General features: G+C 35.5%; 1 protein-coding gene across 2 annotated transcripts; it reads right to left on the bottom strand.

Moving 5' to 3' along the window:
- Positions 1-6,103: 6,103 nt before the first annotated feature.
- Positions 6,104-13,671, bottom strand: LOC142527276 (uncharacterized). Of its 2 annotated transcripts, none has more exons than XM_075632031.1 (8): positions 13,499-13,671; positions 13,290-13,428; positions 12,867-13,002; positions 12,726-12,779; positions 12,093-12,139; positions 11,903-12,007; positions 6,582-6,636; positions 6,104-6,415 (listed from the first exon to the last, which is right to left on the bottom strand). In XM_075632031.1, the coding sequence occupies exons 2-8, from the start codon at positions 13,326-13,328 to the stop codon at positions 6,399-6,401; spliced, it is 453 nt and encodes a 150-aa protein (XP_075488146.1). In that variant the 5' UTR covers positions 13,329-13,428; positions 13,499-13,671; the 3' UTR covers positions 6,104-6,398. The 2 variants fall into 2 exon arrangements, with proteins under 2 accessions (XP_075488146.1, XP_075488145.1); XM_075632030.1 differs by having other exon boundaries at positions 12,867-12,989.
- Between the last annotated feature and the right edge of the window lie 5,958 nt (positions 13,672-19,629).

Raw genomic sequence — 19,629 nt, 5'->3', positions numbered from 1 at the left:
TACAGAAATGAATACGGGCATGAAAATTGAGTCAAGAATGCAGTATTCTTTGAAAACATATTTTCTTGTAAAGAAAGGAAAGAAAATGGTTCTAGCAAGCGGAAACTTGAGATGGAGCATGAAGGTCAATTACCTACACATGAGCCAACTCTAAATGAAAATGCTATACCATTGGAAGGCTCTTCAAAGGAGCAAGAGGCAAGAAGAAGCAAAAGGGCTAGAATCTCAAAGTTCTTTGGTCCAGACTTCCATACTTTTATGTTGGAGAATGAACCAAAGAACATACAAGATGCTCTGGCTAGCCCTGACGCTCCTTATTAGAAAGAAGCCATCAACTCTGAAATGGATTCTATTTTGCAAAACCATACTTGGGAACTAGTGAATCTTCCACCAGGTACCAAGCCATTGGGATGCAAATGGATATTGAAAAAGAAAATGAGAGTTGATGGAAGTATTGAAAAATAAAAAGCCAGGCTTGTGGCCAAAGGCTATAGACAAAGAGAAGGTCATGATTTCTTCGACACGTATTCACCAGTTTCAAGAATAACATCCATTCGTGTGCTCATTGCTATTGCAGCTTTGCATAACCTTGAGATACATCAAATGGATGTCAAAACGACATTCTTAAATGGTGAACTTGAAGAAGAAATATATGTGGAGCAACCTGAAGGCTTCATAGTTAAAGGACAAGAAAGAAAGGTCTGTCGTTTAATTAAGTCGCTATACGGACTTAAACAAGCGCCCAAGCAGTGGCAAAAAAACTTGACAAGGTAGTATTGTCAAATGGATTTAAGATTAATGAGTGTGACAAATGTGTTTACATTAAAGGTACTCGAGAATCTTATGTGATGGTATGTCTATATGTGGATGACATGCTAATAATGGGAAATAACCAAGAGTTGATTAAGGGTACAAAGAAAATGTTGACAAAACATTTTGATATGAAAGATATGGGTATTGATGATGTAATTCTAGGGATTAAAATCTTTAGAACTCCAGAAGCAATAGTCATATCTCAATCTCATTATGTAGAAACAGTGTTAAAGAAGTTTAACGCTTATGACTCTACCCCCCTAAAAACGCCTTTAGACATAAATGTTCATTTGGCGAAGAATCGTGGAGAACCAGTTTCTCAACTGGAATACTCCAAAATTATTGGAAGTCTTATGTACATCACTAATTGTACTAGACCTGACATCGCTTGTGCGGTTAACAAGTTAAGTCGGTTTACAAGTAATCCTAGTGATGCACACTGGAAGGCGTTGACAAGAGTGCTTAGATATTTAAAGCACACCTCAGAATATGGACTAAATTATACAAGGTATCCAGCAGTACTTGAAGGATACTGTGATGCAAATTGGATTTCTGATACCAATGACTCCAAATCCACCAGCGGCTATGTATTTAGCATTGGTGGAGGAGCAGTCTCTTGGAGGTCATCGAAACAAACTTGCATTGCTAGATCTACTCTGGAATCGGAGTTCATAGCGCTAGATAAAGCTGCAGAAGAAGCTGAATGGCTTCGCAACTTTCTAGAGGACATTCCATGTTGGACAAGTCCAGTTCCAGCAATCTTGATACATTGCGACAGTCAGTCGGCAATTGCAAGGGCACAAAACAGTATGTACAATGGCAAGTCTCGACACATACATCGAAGACATAATACTGTGCAACAGTTGATCTCTAATGGAGTTATATCTGTTGATTATATTAAATCAAAGGATAACTTAGCGGATCCGCTTACAAAAGCATTAAATAGAGATCAAATGTACTGTCTGTCAAGAGGAATGAGTTTAAAACCTACCAAATAAAGTTTTCATAGTGGCAACCCAACCTTGTTGATTGAAGATCCCAAGATCTTGGTTCAATGGGACAACTAAATTATGAGAATTTGAGGAATCACTTCTCATTCCTAAGACGATGAGTGAAGTTGCCTACAATGGTAGTGAGGTTAAGTATTGTACTTTTAATGATTCCGTAGCTTGCAAAAGTGGGGTAAGTAGGATACCCTTTTACAAGGAGATCACCTATGTACGTGTGAGGATGGGCCGCCTCGATGAAACACGTATGAAGCCAAGATGTGTTCCATGGCCAAAACGGACACAACCGATAAAACAAAATGGAAATGGAAGAAAGATTATCATGTGGGTACAGTTGTCTGGTTTTACATGAACCGCCAAGAAGTTCAAGACATCACGTTCACTTCGTGGCCTAGTAAATTCGATTGTATTCCACTAGGGCAGGTTCAAAGCCAAAAGCTACGTCTCCTGATGTGATAATTTTTCATATATACTCTCTCTTATGCATCACGAGCATTCATGCATTAATTTCATTCATGTGGGGGATTGTTGGAATTTTGGTGCTTAATGAATGAAAATTAAGCAAATAAATCAATGTGTTTGATTTGGAAAAATTCGAAACGAAGAACGAAGCTTAATGAACGAATATTAAGTTCGATGGTTCTGAATAAACTCGAGAAGAGTTCATCAAATGTTCAAAAAAAACTTAAACGAGTAGTTGAAACGTGTAAGGGATGAAAATCGAAGAAAAAGAAATTCGCGTGTACAGTAGACGGCGCGCACCCGGGCACCTGCCTCCTACCAGTGGCAGGCACGCACCCGCGCGCGGGTGCGCGCACCTGCCAGTGGCGGGCCGAGCGCGCGCGGCAGGAGCTGCCGAACGCTGCCGAGAGCGCGCGACAGCGCGCGCGCGCGTGCAGGCGCGAAGCGGGTGCCTGCAGGTCTTCGTGTCCCTTCGAATTTTCTGATGTTTTTCATTTCCTTGGCATTGTTTGATGATTGTGATCTGTTACAATGGCCAAGAGACACCACCTATGAATGAAAGATCATGTCTTTTAACATGAAAACTTTAAATGATTGATTTTTGAAAATCAAAATAGATTACACATATCATAACATCATTTTGCATATTGTCTTCTTCCTTCTTCTTCAAGAGAGAGTTTCTTCATTTCTTTGTGATAGAACTTGAATATTTGAGTGCTCATTATTCAAGTGTTGTAGTTGTATCTTGGGAGAAGATTGCCACAACCTCTAGCACATTGTGAGGGGCAAATTCTTCTTAAGGAGAAAGTGTTCAACACTTGCCTCTACAAAGCCATTCATCTATGTTTTTCTTGCTTTCCTCTCATATTTGAATACCACAAACAACAGCCTATGAGCGTGAATATCCTATGTGATCTAATGAGATAATAATGCATGTAGTTTCTATCCTGACACACATTTGTTTTCAACCATGTTCCACTTGAGAGTTTCCAGTGCGTGTGTGTATATAGATATACACATATATTGTGTTTTGAGATCTTTACACACACACATACATATAGATATTGTGTATTGAGAGTGGTGAGATCGCAACCTAAAATTGGTAACACAAACAAACCGAATTTCAGCATCAGCGGCAGCCCGACAAGCAACTGGAACAACATCTGACCTATACTTGTACAAAACAATGCCGCAAAATAAACTCTCTTGCAGAAGACATCTGAATGCAAATATGAAGCAATATCATGGTATTTGATAAAACAATAGTGGTTGATTTGGCCCAAAGCAGGATGGGTGTCGAAACGCTTTCAAGATCAGCTGATATCGCTTACGTACTGATTGATGGCATTCACATTTCCTTAATTGTTAAAACAGTTCATCAATTACATAGTTAATTGGTTAAATCAATTGTAAGTCTGTTGTTGAGTCAGGTTTCTATAGACCATATATATGTACATCACAAATACGAAAAGAAAGCAGTACTGCACTCTGTACAAGAACACCAACACATTTTCTCAATACTGTACCGTTATATTTCTTTTCAAGATTCTTTCCACTTCATTCTTTGGAACTCTTATTGCTTCAGATTGACATTGTGGTGTTTTCTAACAGAAACTATAGACAAAATGTCACCACTTCAGGTTTTTGTTTCATTAGTTTTACCCTAAAAAGAAATTGTCATTCTGGCACTTCCTTCTTGCATCTCTCCCAAATACTCCCAAGATCAAACAAAATTTCTACAATCTTCGTGGATGAATAAATTTTGGTGAAGTTTATTCGCCGTAGGATAAATTTTAGCCACTAGGTCTGCCTTGGTGGATTTTAGCCATGAGATGCCAAATCTGTTTATTTTATCGGCTTAAATATTTTTTTATGACATTGAGAATTCGTAACTGTTACGAACTGGAAAAATCTTCAAAGTAAAGCACGTATGGGGCTCAAATATAATTTATTGGAACGGTGTTTCATACATATATCAATATTATTATCAAATATGAGAACTTTACAATATTGTTTTTTATACAAGAAATCAATTAGCGAGATATCATTCGCTAAATTGGCACTATATTATTGATAGGCTCGTAATAGTTTATATTTTTGTTGTCATATTTCTCATCGTTGCCACTTCCTACATTGCTTAATTGATATACTTTTGTGTTATTTGTTGTAGGAGAAATTTAACTGGTCTTAAGATAAATATGATCTAAAGAAAATGATTTTATATCACAATTAAAGTTGTCAATATGAACCAGAAAAATTTCAGAAGTGGACTTTCCGCAAGGCGGCGTGATCACGCGTGTGACTGCTCCTCAGCTGTCTGCACAACTAAATCTGAAGTCCGAAAATTGCAAAGATAATATCATATTTTACACTCCTAATTATGGTGTTTGACTTGTGAAAATTTTTCGATATTGTTATTGTGAGAAATAAAAATAAAATATAGTTTTATTCCATAAAAACTCTATCATCCCTTTTGGTAGTTTATTTTTTGTACATTAGGTTTTCTTTAATTTAGTGGTCTTTTCTCCTTGACCCGATAACCATTATACATGAAGAAGAGAAGGAGACTCACATAATTAGAAAAATAGAAGTTCTCTTTTCTTCCTTTACCTCTTCAACGTGAAGAACAGGAAGAATGCGCAAGAATTTCTCATCTTCTCTCTACAACTCTAGGCTAAGTTTTTATTTCTGATTCAAGGGAAAACTCCATTATTTCGATTTTATCATTGTGAGGTTATTGTGTTTAATTTAAGATTCTTGTTTGTTTCAAGTACATGTTGATTTATATTTAATTCTATGAAATTTGTATGCTGGACTAATCTGACAAATTAATTTGATGTATGAATTTTTACTGTTATCCATGAATTCATTGATTCGTAATTGTAATGAACGATTGAAACTTGAGTAGCGACAGATTACATATGTTGTGCTACCATATCATATTTAGTCTAAATAAATCAATGAAACTAGATCTATCAATTGTAGCTATCTCGGTTGTTATATTTTAGAATTAACTATTCACAAAACGTAAATGCTACTTTTAATTAATATGGAACACTATCGTACTCAGTTATTTATTGATAAGTCTTGACTGGATTCTGGGTTTGATCAATTAAATTAGGAAACACAAATATTTTAGTGGCTATCTATATAATTTTAAGGTTAATTACCTGTAACTGCATGAATAAATAATATGTTAGCCGATAAACAGTGATATAAATGAATAGTGAAACCCCCTTGAATCAGAGCTTGGTAGTATCAAATTTTACATTTTATTAGTTATGCATCTTGATTGTTTATTTCTTCTTGCTGCTAAATTAGTTCTATTATTTTATTTAATTTTTATCAAACAAACCCCCCATTTTAATTGTCTTCCTCGAAAGAAATAAATCTCTTGTTCCTTATGTATTCGAGATTACTTACCATTACACTCATTTTACTTAAAAAGTAGAAATTTAAGTTCGGTTGCACAACGTCAACGCACCAATTATTCTAAACATATATGATTTGAGCAACTTTTAATACATTTAAGATAATTTAATTCACATATCATCTCATATATTCTTATTGTTATAGAACAAACACTAAGAACCCATTATGTTTCCATGTTCCACATACTGCATTGTTATTACCTATATTTTATTACATTTATTTTAAATCACCCATTTTTACGGTATTTCGTTGAATTTGATCAAACTTTATAATATTTAAGCAATAGCACGACCCTTGTAAAACTATGCAGAGAGCAATAGGGTTGAAACATATGATGAAAGGATAGATTCCACCGACGAAGTCCACAAGAAATGCATACAACTACTACATAGGCAAAAATTGAAATAACATGTATTGTTTGTTGTATGTTAACAGCTGGTAGGTAACATTTGCGAAAAAGTCACTTGAGTTGCTGTACTAACCAAGCATAATATGCATGGTGGGTCAGAAATCATCATTGTTCTTTGGTTCAACAACATTTGGACGCAGATAAGAAGCAATAGAAACATAAATATAAGTGCACAATCAAATATATGTGAAGCTCAATGTAAACAAGACGTATAGGACTTAAACTGACACGCAACGACCCCAAGTAGCAGAAGACATCCGTCACCAAATCAGAAATCAGTAAGTTGGGCCATCTGCAACATCACAAATTTAACAACGTAGATGCATCAGATAGCAAAGGAAAATATGTTTTAATGGTTGTTGACGAAAAGTAAAGTATTATTGCATGTATTGAGAAATGAAACCAACAAAGGGAGAAAAATAGCGGAAAGCATGGGAGATATGATGTATTATGTATACCATCGTCGGATTCAGGCATATTGTAGTCGTCTTCATCATCATCAAAATATTCACCCTGTAAAACCGCGAAGCTGTTAGCCAATGACTCGAGAAGTATCAACTATTTATGATACATTTCGGAGACGTTAAGGAAGCATCAATCATTCAAACCATATTATTTTGTCTCAGGCAATTCCTCTTACATGAAATAGTCAAAATTATGTAAAACCAATTCGGATATAATCTCCAAAACATTACAGGAGATAGAATGATTTGAATCCTAATATGCATGAAAAAGATAGAATGATTCGAATCCTTGTATGCATGAAAAATCAAAGAGGAAATTGATGTCAATCATGCCCTTAATTCAAGGATCAACAAGAATTCTAGTAAAAACTAGGTCTCAATCTTTGAAACAAGTGTTTGTGAAATCCACTACTAAACTAGACTCTGATATGATTTCTTGTAAGCAGGAGAAACACAAACACGAATATATTAAACGCATGCGCTCGATTCTACATACAACAAGAATTCACGGAAACGTCCCTATCTTCTTTGACTCGAGCTTCGTATTTCCACCTCTAAACTCTAAAGTCTAGCAACAGAAATAACACAAAACAACAATTGTAATTAACTACACCTCCAAAGAACTAGTCATTGGAAACCCAGTTGAAAAACAATCGTCAAACACCACAAAGTTGATAACTTTGATTTTTTTTATAAACACACGCAGAGGTGCAACAAGTCGAAACTTAAAGACAGAAAAACCCTGATATAAACTTAAAAAAACCTCTTTGTGTTTAATACAATGAGATATTTATAAGCAAAAGATAATCTAAAGTTTCCCAGTAGAACACAATAATCTTAATTAAGGTAAACTCTCTAGATTATGGAATCCAACAGCCGTTGGACTTACGAACTTGTAAAACACAAGAATCCTAATTAAGGTAAACTTTCTAGATTATGGAATTCAACATCCCTTGGACTTATGAACTTAAAATATGATAATTACTAACCAAAATTAAATAGATAATTTAAACTTCCAAATCAACTTCTTGAATTTATTCAATTTTCAATCTTCAATCTCTTGATCTCGAATTTCTTTTATCATGTTCAATATATAAGAATCAAGGTACTTCATGTTCCACCATTAATTTGCTTGTTTATCATAGTAAAGATCACATCATTCTCCCTTTATTCAAAAAGATTTGTCCTCAAATCATGCAATGTGCTAGAATCAAATAAATCAATCACAAGTTGATATTAAAAACTCATATTCAGAAATTTCAAATCTCTTCTTTCTATTCTTCTATATTTTCTTATTCCTTTTTTATTGTGATATTTTCTTCTATTTCATCTTTTTTGTCTATATTTTCCATATCTTCCAATTTCCCCTCTTTGGTATTCTCTCTGTCTTCTACATGAATTTCTCTTCCTTCCATCTGCTTTTCTTTTATATCAATCTCTTCTTTTTGCATAACAAGTGGGTGTATCGGTTAAAATAAGAACATGATGATAGCAAACGGTACAAGACAAGATTGATTCATGAGTAATAATAGTTTCATGAGGTGTCAAAATGATCATTGTTGTTATGTTAAGAAGCTTGATGGTTCTTATATAATTCTACTGCTATATGTAGATGATATGTTGATATCAGAAGCTTTTATGGAGGAGATTGACAAACTCAAGAAAGAGTTATCAAAAGAATTTGCTATGAAGGATTTGGGTGCTGCAGATGAAATCCTTGGAAGTTCACTCAGCGCCCTGAGTGAATTTTTTTTTTAAATAAAAAAACAAAGAAGTTGCAACTTCTCTGTTTTTTTTAAAAAAAATTACTTGTTTAAAACAAAAAGCCCAAACCCTAACAACTTAACGCCCCAACGTCGGAAGAATAAGAGATCGTTGAACAGAAGAACGAGGTAAGGGCATCTACATCCAAAACAACCAGAAAACGGCCGATTTCACATCTTTTGGATGAAGAGGAAGAAGAAATTGATGTTAATCAAGAATGTGATGAAGACGAAGAAGAATACAAGTCCAAAAGTTTTGGGGACTCTGATGATTCGATGGAAAAAGATGAACTAGATTTGGATGATTGAAGAAATTTAATCATGTTACTAATTACTATGAACTTATTAATTATTTTTTGTTTTATGTGACATTGTGATTTAAATATTTCATATTCTAAAATAAAAATATTTTAAAAAAATTTAAAAATGTGTGCCTTGCTCGGTAAGGCGACCACCTCGCCTTGCGCCTCAGGCTTCAGGGCCCTTGTGTGCCTCGCTGTGCCTTGCGCCCTTGACAACTAGCCTGGAAGTAAAAATCCAGCCGATATGCAGGCATAAGTCATAACAAAGGGAAATATGAGTTGTTGAATTGATGGTGCAAAGACATAATTGAAATCAAGTGTTCAAGTGGGAGAAATGTTAGGCGGATGAGATGGTAGGTGAAAAAAAGTCAAACAAACACATGCAACAAAACTTTCTTGACCAGCTGCCGTATTTGATGGAAAACCTTGCATGAGATCACACCATAGTTTACACATATAAATAGGTGGCCTTTTGCTTCTTTTTAATCATACCATCGGAAGCTTCCTTCAAAGCTTCTCAAGCTCAAGATAGCAAATCAAGTGACTGGAAAAGATTGAGCGCTATTTTGTTGAGTAAGTTTGAGAAATTATATTCTCGGTTATACACGAATTAAAATTGCGAGATATCGAGTGTTTTTGTTGTATACACTTGTAATTTTCTTCTTGTAATAAAAATTTGCAATAGCTCCGTGAACGTGCCCTATATTGGGTGAACCACGTAAATTTTTGTGTTTTTGTTGATTATTTTATCCCACGTTTTTGGTGTTGTATTACCTTCGTGACAATCACTTCGGTATATTCCACAACAACTGGTCTCAGAGCCTTGTTATAAATTAAGAATTCTGAGTATGCTATGTGGTTGCAGCTTTGTCTGATCTTCCTAACCTAAAAAATCTTTTTGAGACTTTTCGCTAAGGCTAGAGAAGCGGTGGCTGGAGATGATGGATCGAGAGTCGGGACCTGGTATCAACTAGCTCTACAGAACATATTTTTCGTTCAAGCGGTTACAAAACAGATTATCTGTATACCAAGAAGCTGCTGCATCAACCCCTATTAAGAAAGAAGCCGGAAAAGATGGAGACTAATGAATGGAAGCTCTTTGACCGCCATGTGCTAGGTGTGATACGATTGACCCTAACGAAGAATGTGGCACGATGTGACGGAGGCACAAACAACAGAGGGAATGATGTCCATTTTGTCGGATATATACAAAAAGTCATTAGCAAACAATAAAGTACACCTCACGAAAAAGTTATTCAACTTGAAGATAGGAGAAGATGCTTCGGCGGTTGCACACATCAATGAGTTCAACACGATTGTTTCTCAGCTAACATCGGTTGAAAATAATTTTAATGATGAGATTTGTGCACTTGTTCTTTTGGCGTCTTTACCAAATATTTTAGAACTGATATACGGGCAGTGGTTAGCAACTCTGTTGGCAAAAGAAAACTACAATACAATTATTTCAAAGATCAAATTCTTGCTAAATAAGTTTGCAAGACGTAATCGGGTGAAGGAACATCATCGAGATATGCTCTAAATCTCGAGAACAGATGCAGGGGCTGGAGTTGCGAAAAAAGTTTTAACCTGGCACGATAAATCCAAATATAGAAATGAAAAAGACAAAAACACCTTGAAAAGAATTTGAAGTGTTGGAGTTGTGGTGAGCATGATCATTTGAAAAAGAACTGCAAATCAATAAAGAACAATGCCAATGTTGTTACTGAGGAGATACATGATGCATTATTAGTATTCATGGAAATTTCGGTTGATTCTTGGGTTATGGACTCAGGAAATTCGTTCCATACCACTTGTAATCGTGATGTATTCGATAATTACATTGCTGGTGAATACGTAAAAGTTTTCATGACAGATTGAAAACCTTTGGAAATAGCTGGTATGAGTGATGTCTGTATCAAGATGTCAAAAGGATCTATATGGAAAATCAACAAAGTAAGGCATGTACCAAAATTGACACGCAATTTGGTCTCAGTGTGACAACTCGATGGCCTTAATGTGACCTTTGGAGATGGTTCCTGGAAAGTGAACAAAGGAGCCATTATTGTTGCTCGAGGAAAGAAAATTGAAACACCTTATATGGCTTCTAGTTGCAGAGATACATTGGCAACTGCAGAGATACATTGGCAACTGCGGATGCTGAAGCTAATTCAAGTCTATGGCATTGTAAACTTGGGCATATGAGTGAGATTGAAATGAAGATGTTTGTATCAAATGGGAAGCTACCAGAATTAAAGACACTTGAACACAAACTATGTGAAAGTTGTATATTTGGAAAGCAGAAAAAGTGAGTTTTCCAAAAGTCGGTAGAGAGCCGAAAGCAGCAAAGCTGGTTCATACTGATGTATGGGGACCATCTCCTGTGACATCCCTTGGAAGTTCAAGATATTATGTCACAATTATCAACGATTCGAGCAGAAAAGTTTGGGTTTATTTTATGAAAAATAAGTCTGATGTTTAAGGGACAAAGTGGAAAGCCATGATTGGTAATGAGACCAACTTGAAGGTGAAGTCTTACGGTCTTATAATGGTGGTAAATATGAAGATGAGTTCAAGAAATATTGTGCACAAAACGGAATCAAGATGGAGAAAATCATTTCTGGTTCACATCACAAAATGGTGTAGTTGAAAAGATTAACAGAACCTTGAATGAACGCGCTAGGAACACGAGATTGCACTCTGGATTACCAAAATCATTATGGGTTGATGTCGTTAAAACTACAGCATATGACCTTTAGTACTGCTTGACTGCACAAAATAAGTGTTTGGATGTATATCGTATGTTCATAATTCAGTTAGCAGAACAAAACTTGATCCGAAATCTATAAAGTGTTCCTTTATCGGTTATGGAGAAAATGAGTTTCTTTATCGTTTTTGGGATGACCAAAATCGGAAGATCATTCGGACAAGAGATGTAATTTTCAGTGAGCAAGTATTGTACAAGGACAGGTCAAGCATTGGAGCTAGAGATGAATGTCCTGAAGTCAAGAAGACAGATGAAGTGTCATTGATAAATATTCCCGTGAATGAGTTGAAAAGCAGTAACCAGGAAGATGAAGAAGCAGTTGCACAAGATGAAGAAGACCCACAAACTTCAGTGATTGAACTCAAGAGATCTTCTAGAAAAATTAGATCGCCCCAGAGATACTACCATGCACTTCATTATAGAAGCTTGTTGGCTTAAATTAGAAAAAAATCACTGAAAAGGATAAATCAAAGCAATGTAGCATACTTGTTCATAATCTCCCTCGTCACTGTATTCTTCTTCATTCTCATCATTGTTTTCTTCATCTTCTTCCTCATTTTCGTCTTCTTTCTTGTCATCTCCTTCTTGGTCCTGAACCATGAACATTGCGACATAAAAACAATATTTGAAATTAGGAAATATTAAATAGAAATTCAGGTGCAATGGGAGAATATACCTGATTATTTTGTAAAAACTTCTCAATTGGATCCTGTTCTGGCAAATCTGTGGATGAACCATAAAGTCACTCAAAAAAAAGAGAGAAATAAACCAATGTTCATTCATCATGCATTCATGCCTAAAAAAAGAATATGGATGACATTACCTCAACCAACTCATAGATTACAAAATTAATTATTGCAATGAATAAGGAGAGTAAGTTCATCATACTATTGGAATAGAATAACGCCTACACCTTGGGGAAAACAACACCATTCAATTTGCTTCACTATTATTTTTTCCGCAATCAGCCCTCCATTGCAACTGCAAAGACATGAAAATTGATCCCCTGCCCTACCAACAATCTAAGTTTGGCTCAAAGTAACCAGCATTGCGCACCATCACCACCCAAGCACCAGTGTTAAAAGTATATAAAAACCTGAATCAAGCACCTCCTAACTCTAATTTTATGGAGTCAAAATTAACAAAGATACAAATAATACAGGCTCGGTACATAATAAGCTGCAAGATCACCATTTCCAAATCCCAAAAACTGAAAAAAAAATTCTTCCTTTTCACGTGTTCACAAATTTCATGCAATTGTAAAAATTCCAAAAAAAGAGAGAAAAGACAATATTTGTTCCCATCATACCTGATGCTACAGTCCATCTTACTCTCTTGACAGCACGCTTTCCCTTCTTCCCACCTGTTTCATTCATAACAAAATGAATATGTGAAGACATTCAGCAAAAAAGAAGCTACGGGGCTTTCCAGAACAGGTAAGAGTATATACCTATAGCTAGTTCTCCAGGCAAATAACCTGGAGTCAATTCCATATAGTCCGAGAGTCGTGACTTAACCTTTATCGCCTGAGACTTCCTATCGGAATACCTTTCTATGTATGATTTCTGCTCTCCTGCAACCATTCGCTGGAGAAGATATAAGAGCTAATTCAATTAACCATTTGAATAAGAAATAAAAGATGTTACGAATTTTTCGAGAAAAAAAACGAAAGTTCCCACAAAATGAAGCTACGATCAAGGATGCTCAAAGCGACATGATCAGAAATAATAAATCCATGTATTACACAATTTTGAGAATCGGATATTTTCTGCTTCCCATATAGAAATTACACATACAAAACAAGAAACAGTATTTACTTTCCCAGCTGAACAAATTATTAATAGAACCATTAAAATTGAAGCAGAAAACTCACTCTCCTCGTCTCGTTGGCTGCTATCTTTATCTTTAACATAATAGGGGGAATTCTTCCAAAACTTTTGCAATTCGTGACCCCACTGAATCAACCGCAAATGCTCAGCCGAGTACTCCGCCTTCCCTAAACCCTCAATTTCCTAAAATTACAAGATATAAAGTGACGGTAGAATTTAGCAAAAATTTAAGTAAACAGAGAGTGGAGATTACCGGAAATAGTTCAAAAGAAACTTGCTTGGCCGGCCGAAAGCCGAAGCCGCCGCCGCGACCTCTTCCTCTTCCTCTCCCTCTGTACGACATCGAAGAATGAACGAAAACTCGCAGCAACGGCCGATGCTGGGGTTAATAGGTTAACTTACTATTGCCCATTTTTTAGCCCCTTTACTTTTTAGTAGTTTTTTACTTGAAAAAAAGTTTTTTTTAAGTTTGCTTTTGAAAGTGTTGTTTTTAAGTAAAAGTTGTGCTATTTTTGTTTTTGGATAAAAAAATAGATAAAAAAAATATTGTTTTTATTCATAAAATTTGTTTGATGATTATTATTGAAGTGTTTTTTAATTCATTAATTGAGATAATTTTTCTATTATAATTCTCTAGATATAATCTATAAATATAAAAAATTTGAATAACACATTAAATTTATAAGTCATAACAATATCCATCCATACATATTGAAATCTAAAAAAATATAAAAACAATTGTTTGTTCCCACATTCCATTGGCTATAAGTTATTTATATAAAATCTTATTTTAATGTTGACATTGTTGTATTTAGGGGTGAGCATTCGGTCGGTTCGGTCGAACCGAACAGAATTAGCCATAACTGAACTGAACCGAAATATTTAGCCATAACCGAACCGACCAAATTAATTTTCATAACCGATAAAAATCGAACCGAATTAAAGTCGGTTGGTGACCGAATTAACCGATTAGTTTTAAAAAAAAAAATCTGTGATTTAACTTTAATTAAATATGTAATTTTTTTAACACTATATTCTACATAAATTCATAAAAATATAAGATCACACACATAGATTAGAATTATGGTTGATTTTAAAATTAAAAATTAAAATATATATATATATATATATAAATTGATAAATAATAAAAATTTATTAAATAATAGTATTTATTATATCGGTTAACCGATTTCAAAATTTTGAAAACCATAACCGAACCAAATTAACCGATATACCGAATTTTTTCAAATTTGAAAATCGAATTTCCGAAATAACTGAATCGAATTTCCGAATTGGCTCTAGTTCGGTCGGGTAATTCGGTTTAACCGAAATCTTGCTCACCCCTAGTTGTATTGGCGGTTAATTTCTTATATCATCTCTCACTTCCTTTAGTTGTCTAATGTTGTCTTGTGTTAGCTCATTTCATTTTATACTTCTATCATAGACATAATCATTTTCTCCATCTTACTCGATTTCCTGCAAATCATCAATATTTTCTAGTTGTTCAATAATATCTCCAGTCGCATCATACCGTCTCATGAAATTGTGCAAAGCAAAACACGCCACTATAATTTGCATTGTGTCCAGAGAAAAGGTCGGCATGCAATTGTAATACCTTGCATCATGCATTACATACTCCAAATGTTCTTTCAATGACCGTTCTTAAATTTGAATGATTATAATTAAATACTTCATTTCTTGATCTGAATTTTGGAGCCAATTGAAATTATGGTAAGTGATATCTAATATCTTTATACTCCCCATAAATCCTTTGAAAGTAGGATAACCAACCTCAAGTAATAATACTTACCTGCAAAAAATAGGAGTTAAGTTATAAATATTAATTTTTAAACAATTAAAAAACATAAGATATATTAACATCAAACCTTTTGTGAGAGTTGAAAATGTAATTTTTCCCTTTGCGTAGGCTCTTTAAAATTTTTAGAAACATGAGCAGAATCCTTCCAAACCACCCCGTACAAAAGTGAAGCACATGTCAAATTTGCATACAATCATAACATTTTCAAAGTAAGCTCTTTTTCTTCCATTGAAATCTATTTGTTTGCTAGGAGGAATACTATGGGGACCCGGGCTCTAACTCAATTTTTTTCGGGATTAATTGGATCTTTATTCAAAATGGGGGTCAAATTTTCGCTTTTTAACATTAATTCAAATGTAAATACTACGCATAATATCTTTCTTCATTTATTTATAACACATATAATATACATGTCATGTTTTTCTACAAACACATCACTAATGTTTAATACAAACCATAAACTACGAGTAGTACAAATCTAGTACAATATCAATAGTGATCTTCTGCGTCCGTAGTCACCACGCTATCTTGATCTCATCTCTGACGTGACCCAGATCCTGCCCCACCTGTTGTTATGCACACATACAGACATAACAACAGCCGGAAACTCCGGTGAGAACAAATCCCAGTATAAAACATGTATACATGCTGATAAGAAATCATAATTCATGCATGAAAGCAATAACAATGGCTCCATAGTCTATGAAACCGATCTGTCTACACATGCAATTCAAATCAAATCATGTCTCGACTCGAATCGACTCTACTCTAGGGATCCCGGTGTGAATAAGACGTCAATGGCTGTCACCTACCCTCCCAATCGGGGTGACTGTACGTCTTATTCCTAGACTTCGGTCATATCTTTATCGAATGTCTACAATCGGATTGAATCTGGTCCGAAGCGTCGATACCACCGAACATCTAGTAGTTTGGCAAATCTGCCAATGACTCTCCTATCTCAAATACATGAATATAAATCTATAAATGCATAATCATATCAAAAGATTTGAATATAATATATAAACAAATCATAATCATATCAAAAGACAAGCAACTGATCTAGTATGTGATTTTGTTGGGAAACTCAAATTGAATCTTATTTGAGTTGTGTCTTCCCCAAACAAAACATGCATTATACCTTTCGTCGCACAATGTCTGTCGATGTCGAAGTCTCGATGACGAATCTGTCACTATCAAATCTGAAATGGAAATGTTGATACATATTCTATCAATCTCTAATCTCAATTAACACATATCCAATTCAATACTTGACCTCGGTACCATTTGACGGCATAACAATGTAATTTCTCAATACCGGTCAATCCATCTCTCAACATATATCACCAATTCATAATTCTCAACTCATAATCATCATCATAAGCACATGATAGTACTCAAAATCTGCATATTTAATTCTAAACATGCTGGAAAATAATAACTATAGCATACAACGTCCGTTCTTCGATCCGGTTGCGTTTCTACGATATCAATAATCTCAAGAACATATTATAGAACTCAATTCATCCTTCTCCTAACACATATATATCAAAATGTGCTGGAATTGAATGAAACTTACATCTTCTTGTAGCTAGCGATGAGAGGAACTCAAAACCAAAGTCGGATTAAAGTTTGGATGTAAAAATCTTGTACAAGCTAGCTTCAAAAGTGAAAGAACTTTCCTTTTCCTTGATCCCTTCTCCCTCTCGATTCTCAGCTGTCCAGGAGAGGAAATGAAGACACATATCCTTTATATTGCATGACAAGGACAAGTGTTGTAATTCTTTGAAGTACACGTCTCGCGCATATGCGCGACATCACCCGCGCATATGCGCGAGACCTACCGGTCTCGGCCAAGGCAAATTCAACACCTCGCGCATATGCGCGCTTCATCTTGCGCATATGCGCCAAAGGTTCTGGAGGTGTCGCGCATATGCGCGCCTTATCTCGCGCATGTGCACCGATACTTCTGTACTTTTCGCGCATGTGCGCGGGTCTAGTGGCGCATATGCGCCGAGTTCATCTCATATCTATAATTTGCATCTACTTTCTCGTCTCTTCCGGTCCGATACAAAGCGTCTACAATTACCTTAATTATCAACAACACAAATCTGATTATGATAATCAAATTCTCGGGCCTTACATTTCTCCCCCTCTAAGAAATGATTTCGTCCTCGAAATCGCAGACAATCAATTAAATCAAGTAAAAGAGGCAATGTAATCGAAAATGGAATGAACACTCACATCATAGAAATAACTCGGGATATCTCTGTCTCATCTCTGACTCTGTCTCCCAATCGCTTCTTCAGTGCCATGACGACTCCACTGGACTTTCACTAGTGGAATAGTCTTCGTTTTGAGCTGTTTTTCTTTTCGATCAAGAATCTGTATTGGTTGTTCAATATAACTCAACGTCTGATCCAGCTCAGCTTCGTCAGGCCGAATGACATGAGAAGCATCAAGCATATATTTACGCAACATCGATACATGAAAAACGTCATGTATCCAGGATAGAGAAGGAGGAAGAGCCAGTCGATAGGCTCGATCGCCAATCTTTTCAAGAATCTCATATGGACCGATGTATCTAGGAGACAATTTCCCGCATTTGCCAAATCTGACAATGCCTCGAAAAGGTGAAATCTTCAAAAACACTCTGTCTTCTCATCCCTAAGATTCCGTCTGGGTCCACTTGAAAATCTGACGACTTTATTTTCTTGGCTTGTTCTTTGAACTTTTCTAGTGTCATGTCTCAACTCTGATTTAACTTGATTGCTTCCCGAAGGCATTGTTTCGCGGAGAGTGATGTTATGTTATCTTACCCATGTTTGAATCAAAGCATCGACTACCTTATTTGCCTTGCTGGCGTGGTAGCTTATTGTGAAGTCAATGTCGGCCTCGAGTAACTCTATCCACCTTCTTTGCCTCATTTTTAATTCTTTTTTCTTGCACAAATACTCGAGGCTTGGTGGTTTGTGAATATTTCACACTTAGCATCGTAGAGATAGCGTCTCCAAATTTTCAAAGCAACGATCACTGCTGCCAACTCGAGATCAGTGAGTAGCATAGGTTTGCTCATGCGGCTTCAGTTGACTCGCCTGTCTCGCATGAGTACGTATCTGATATCTTCCTTTGTTGCTTTACTGTAGATGGTAAAATCGTTGTCCTCAGTAGATAATACCAAAATTGGTGTAGATGCTAGCTTCTCCTTTAATGTTTGAAAGCTCTTTCATATCTTTCTCTTCAGTTGAATTCATAGTTCTTTGTGCGAGTCTCTCAGTGATACGCCTACTGAAGAGAAGCCATCGACGAATTTCAGCTAATAGCATGGTAATCCAAAGAAACTTCTAATTTCTGTTGCATTCTTATGTTTCGGATAACTTAGAATTTCATCTACTTTCTTTGGGTCCACTGATACTTTGATTTCGATCTTACATGACCTTATTCTGAATGCTGACATTGGGGTGTCTTCTGCTCTGACCTATAGCTGATGATAGCATGTCCTCAGGTCAAGCTTGGAGAAGAATATAGCTCCTTTACGTTGATCGAAAAGATCTTTTATCATTGGAAGAAGATATTTATTCTTGATTGTGATCTTATAGAGTTCTCTATAATCTATACACAATCTCATACTTTAATAATTCTTCTTTACAAATAGGACCGGGGCTCCCCAAAGAGATGCATTTGGCCTAATCCATTATTTTTTTTATCTAACAACTATTGGAGTTATTCTTTTAGCTACTTGAGTTCATCTGGAGCCATTTGGTACAGTTTATTGGAGATTAATGCATCAGTGGTACCAAATTTATCTCGAACTCTACTTCTTAGTCCGAGAACATTCCAAGAAGCTTTTCTGAAAAAACGTCCGAAAATTTTCGTACTACTTGAATATCTTCCAATTTCAGCTTATCTCCTTCTTGCACTTTGTTCATCATTGCTAGGTAAACTTCTTCTCCCGATATTATGGCTTTCCAATTCTGGGTAACAGAAAAAATGCATTTCTGTTTCTTGGCATAGCCATGGTATCTGATTTCTTCTTGGTTTGGGGTTCAGAGTTTGACATTTTTACTCTGGCCATCTACTCTCGCACGGCTCTTAGCTAATCAGTTCATCCTTAGGATGGCGTCGAAATCTACCGAAGTGAGTTGAGTTAAGTCGGCACTGAATATATGCGAATTGATACTAATTTTATCTTATCTTGAAATTATCCCAATTACTATCTCAAAACTTAAAACCCATATAGAATATTGAAACTTAACTCAGTATTGGTCTATAGCTTATTGACTTAAATCCCGAAAATTATAACCTAGTCGTTTCCTCAAATAATTATTCTTTTACTAAATCTTACTTTCATCAAGATCACGAGCCTATCACGCTCTAAAACAAAGGAGTTCATTGAATGTCATTCTCTTTGAATCATTCTTAGTACCATAAAAGTCAAAACTTATTGTACTATACTTTCCTTGATACCCATCAATATCTCATAACTTACTTTTTTTTTTTACGTAAGGTCGTAGCCTACTTGTTATTCCAAAATAATATAAATTCCTTAACCAAATGATATTTTCTCA

This window comes from Primulina tabacum, chromosome 15, assembly GCF_025594145.1.
Source record: "Primulina tabacum isolate GXHZ01 chromosome 15, ASM2559414v2, whole genome shotgun sequence".
NCBI classification, from domain to species: domain Eukaryota; kingdom Viridiplantae; phylum Streptophyta; class Magnoliopsida; order Lamiales; family Gesneriaceae; genus Primulina; species Primulina tabacum.
This window is presented reverse-complemented; position numbering and strand designations above follow the sequence as displayed.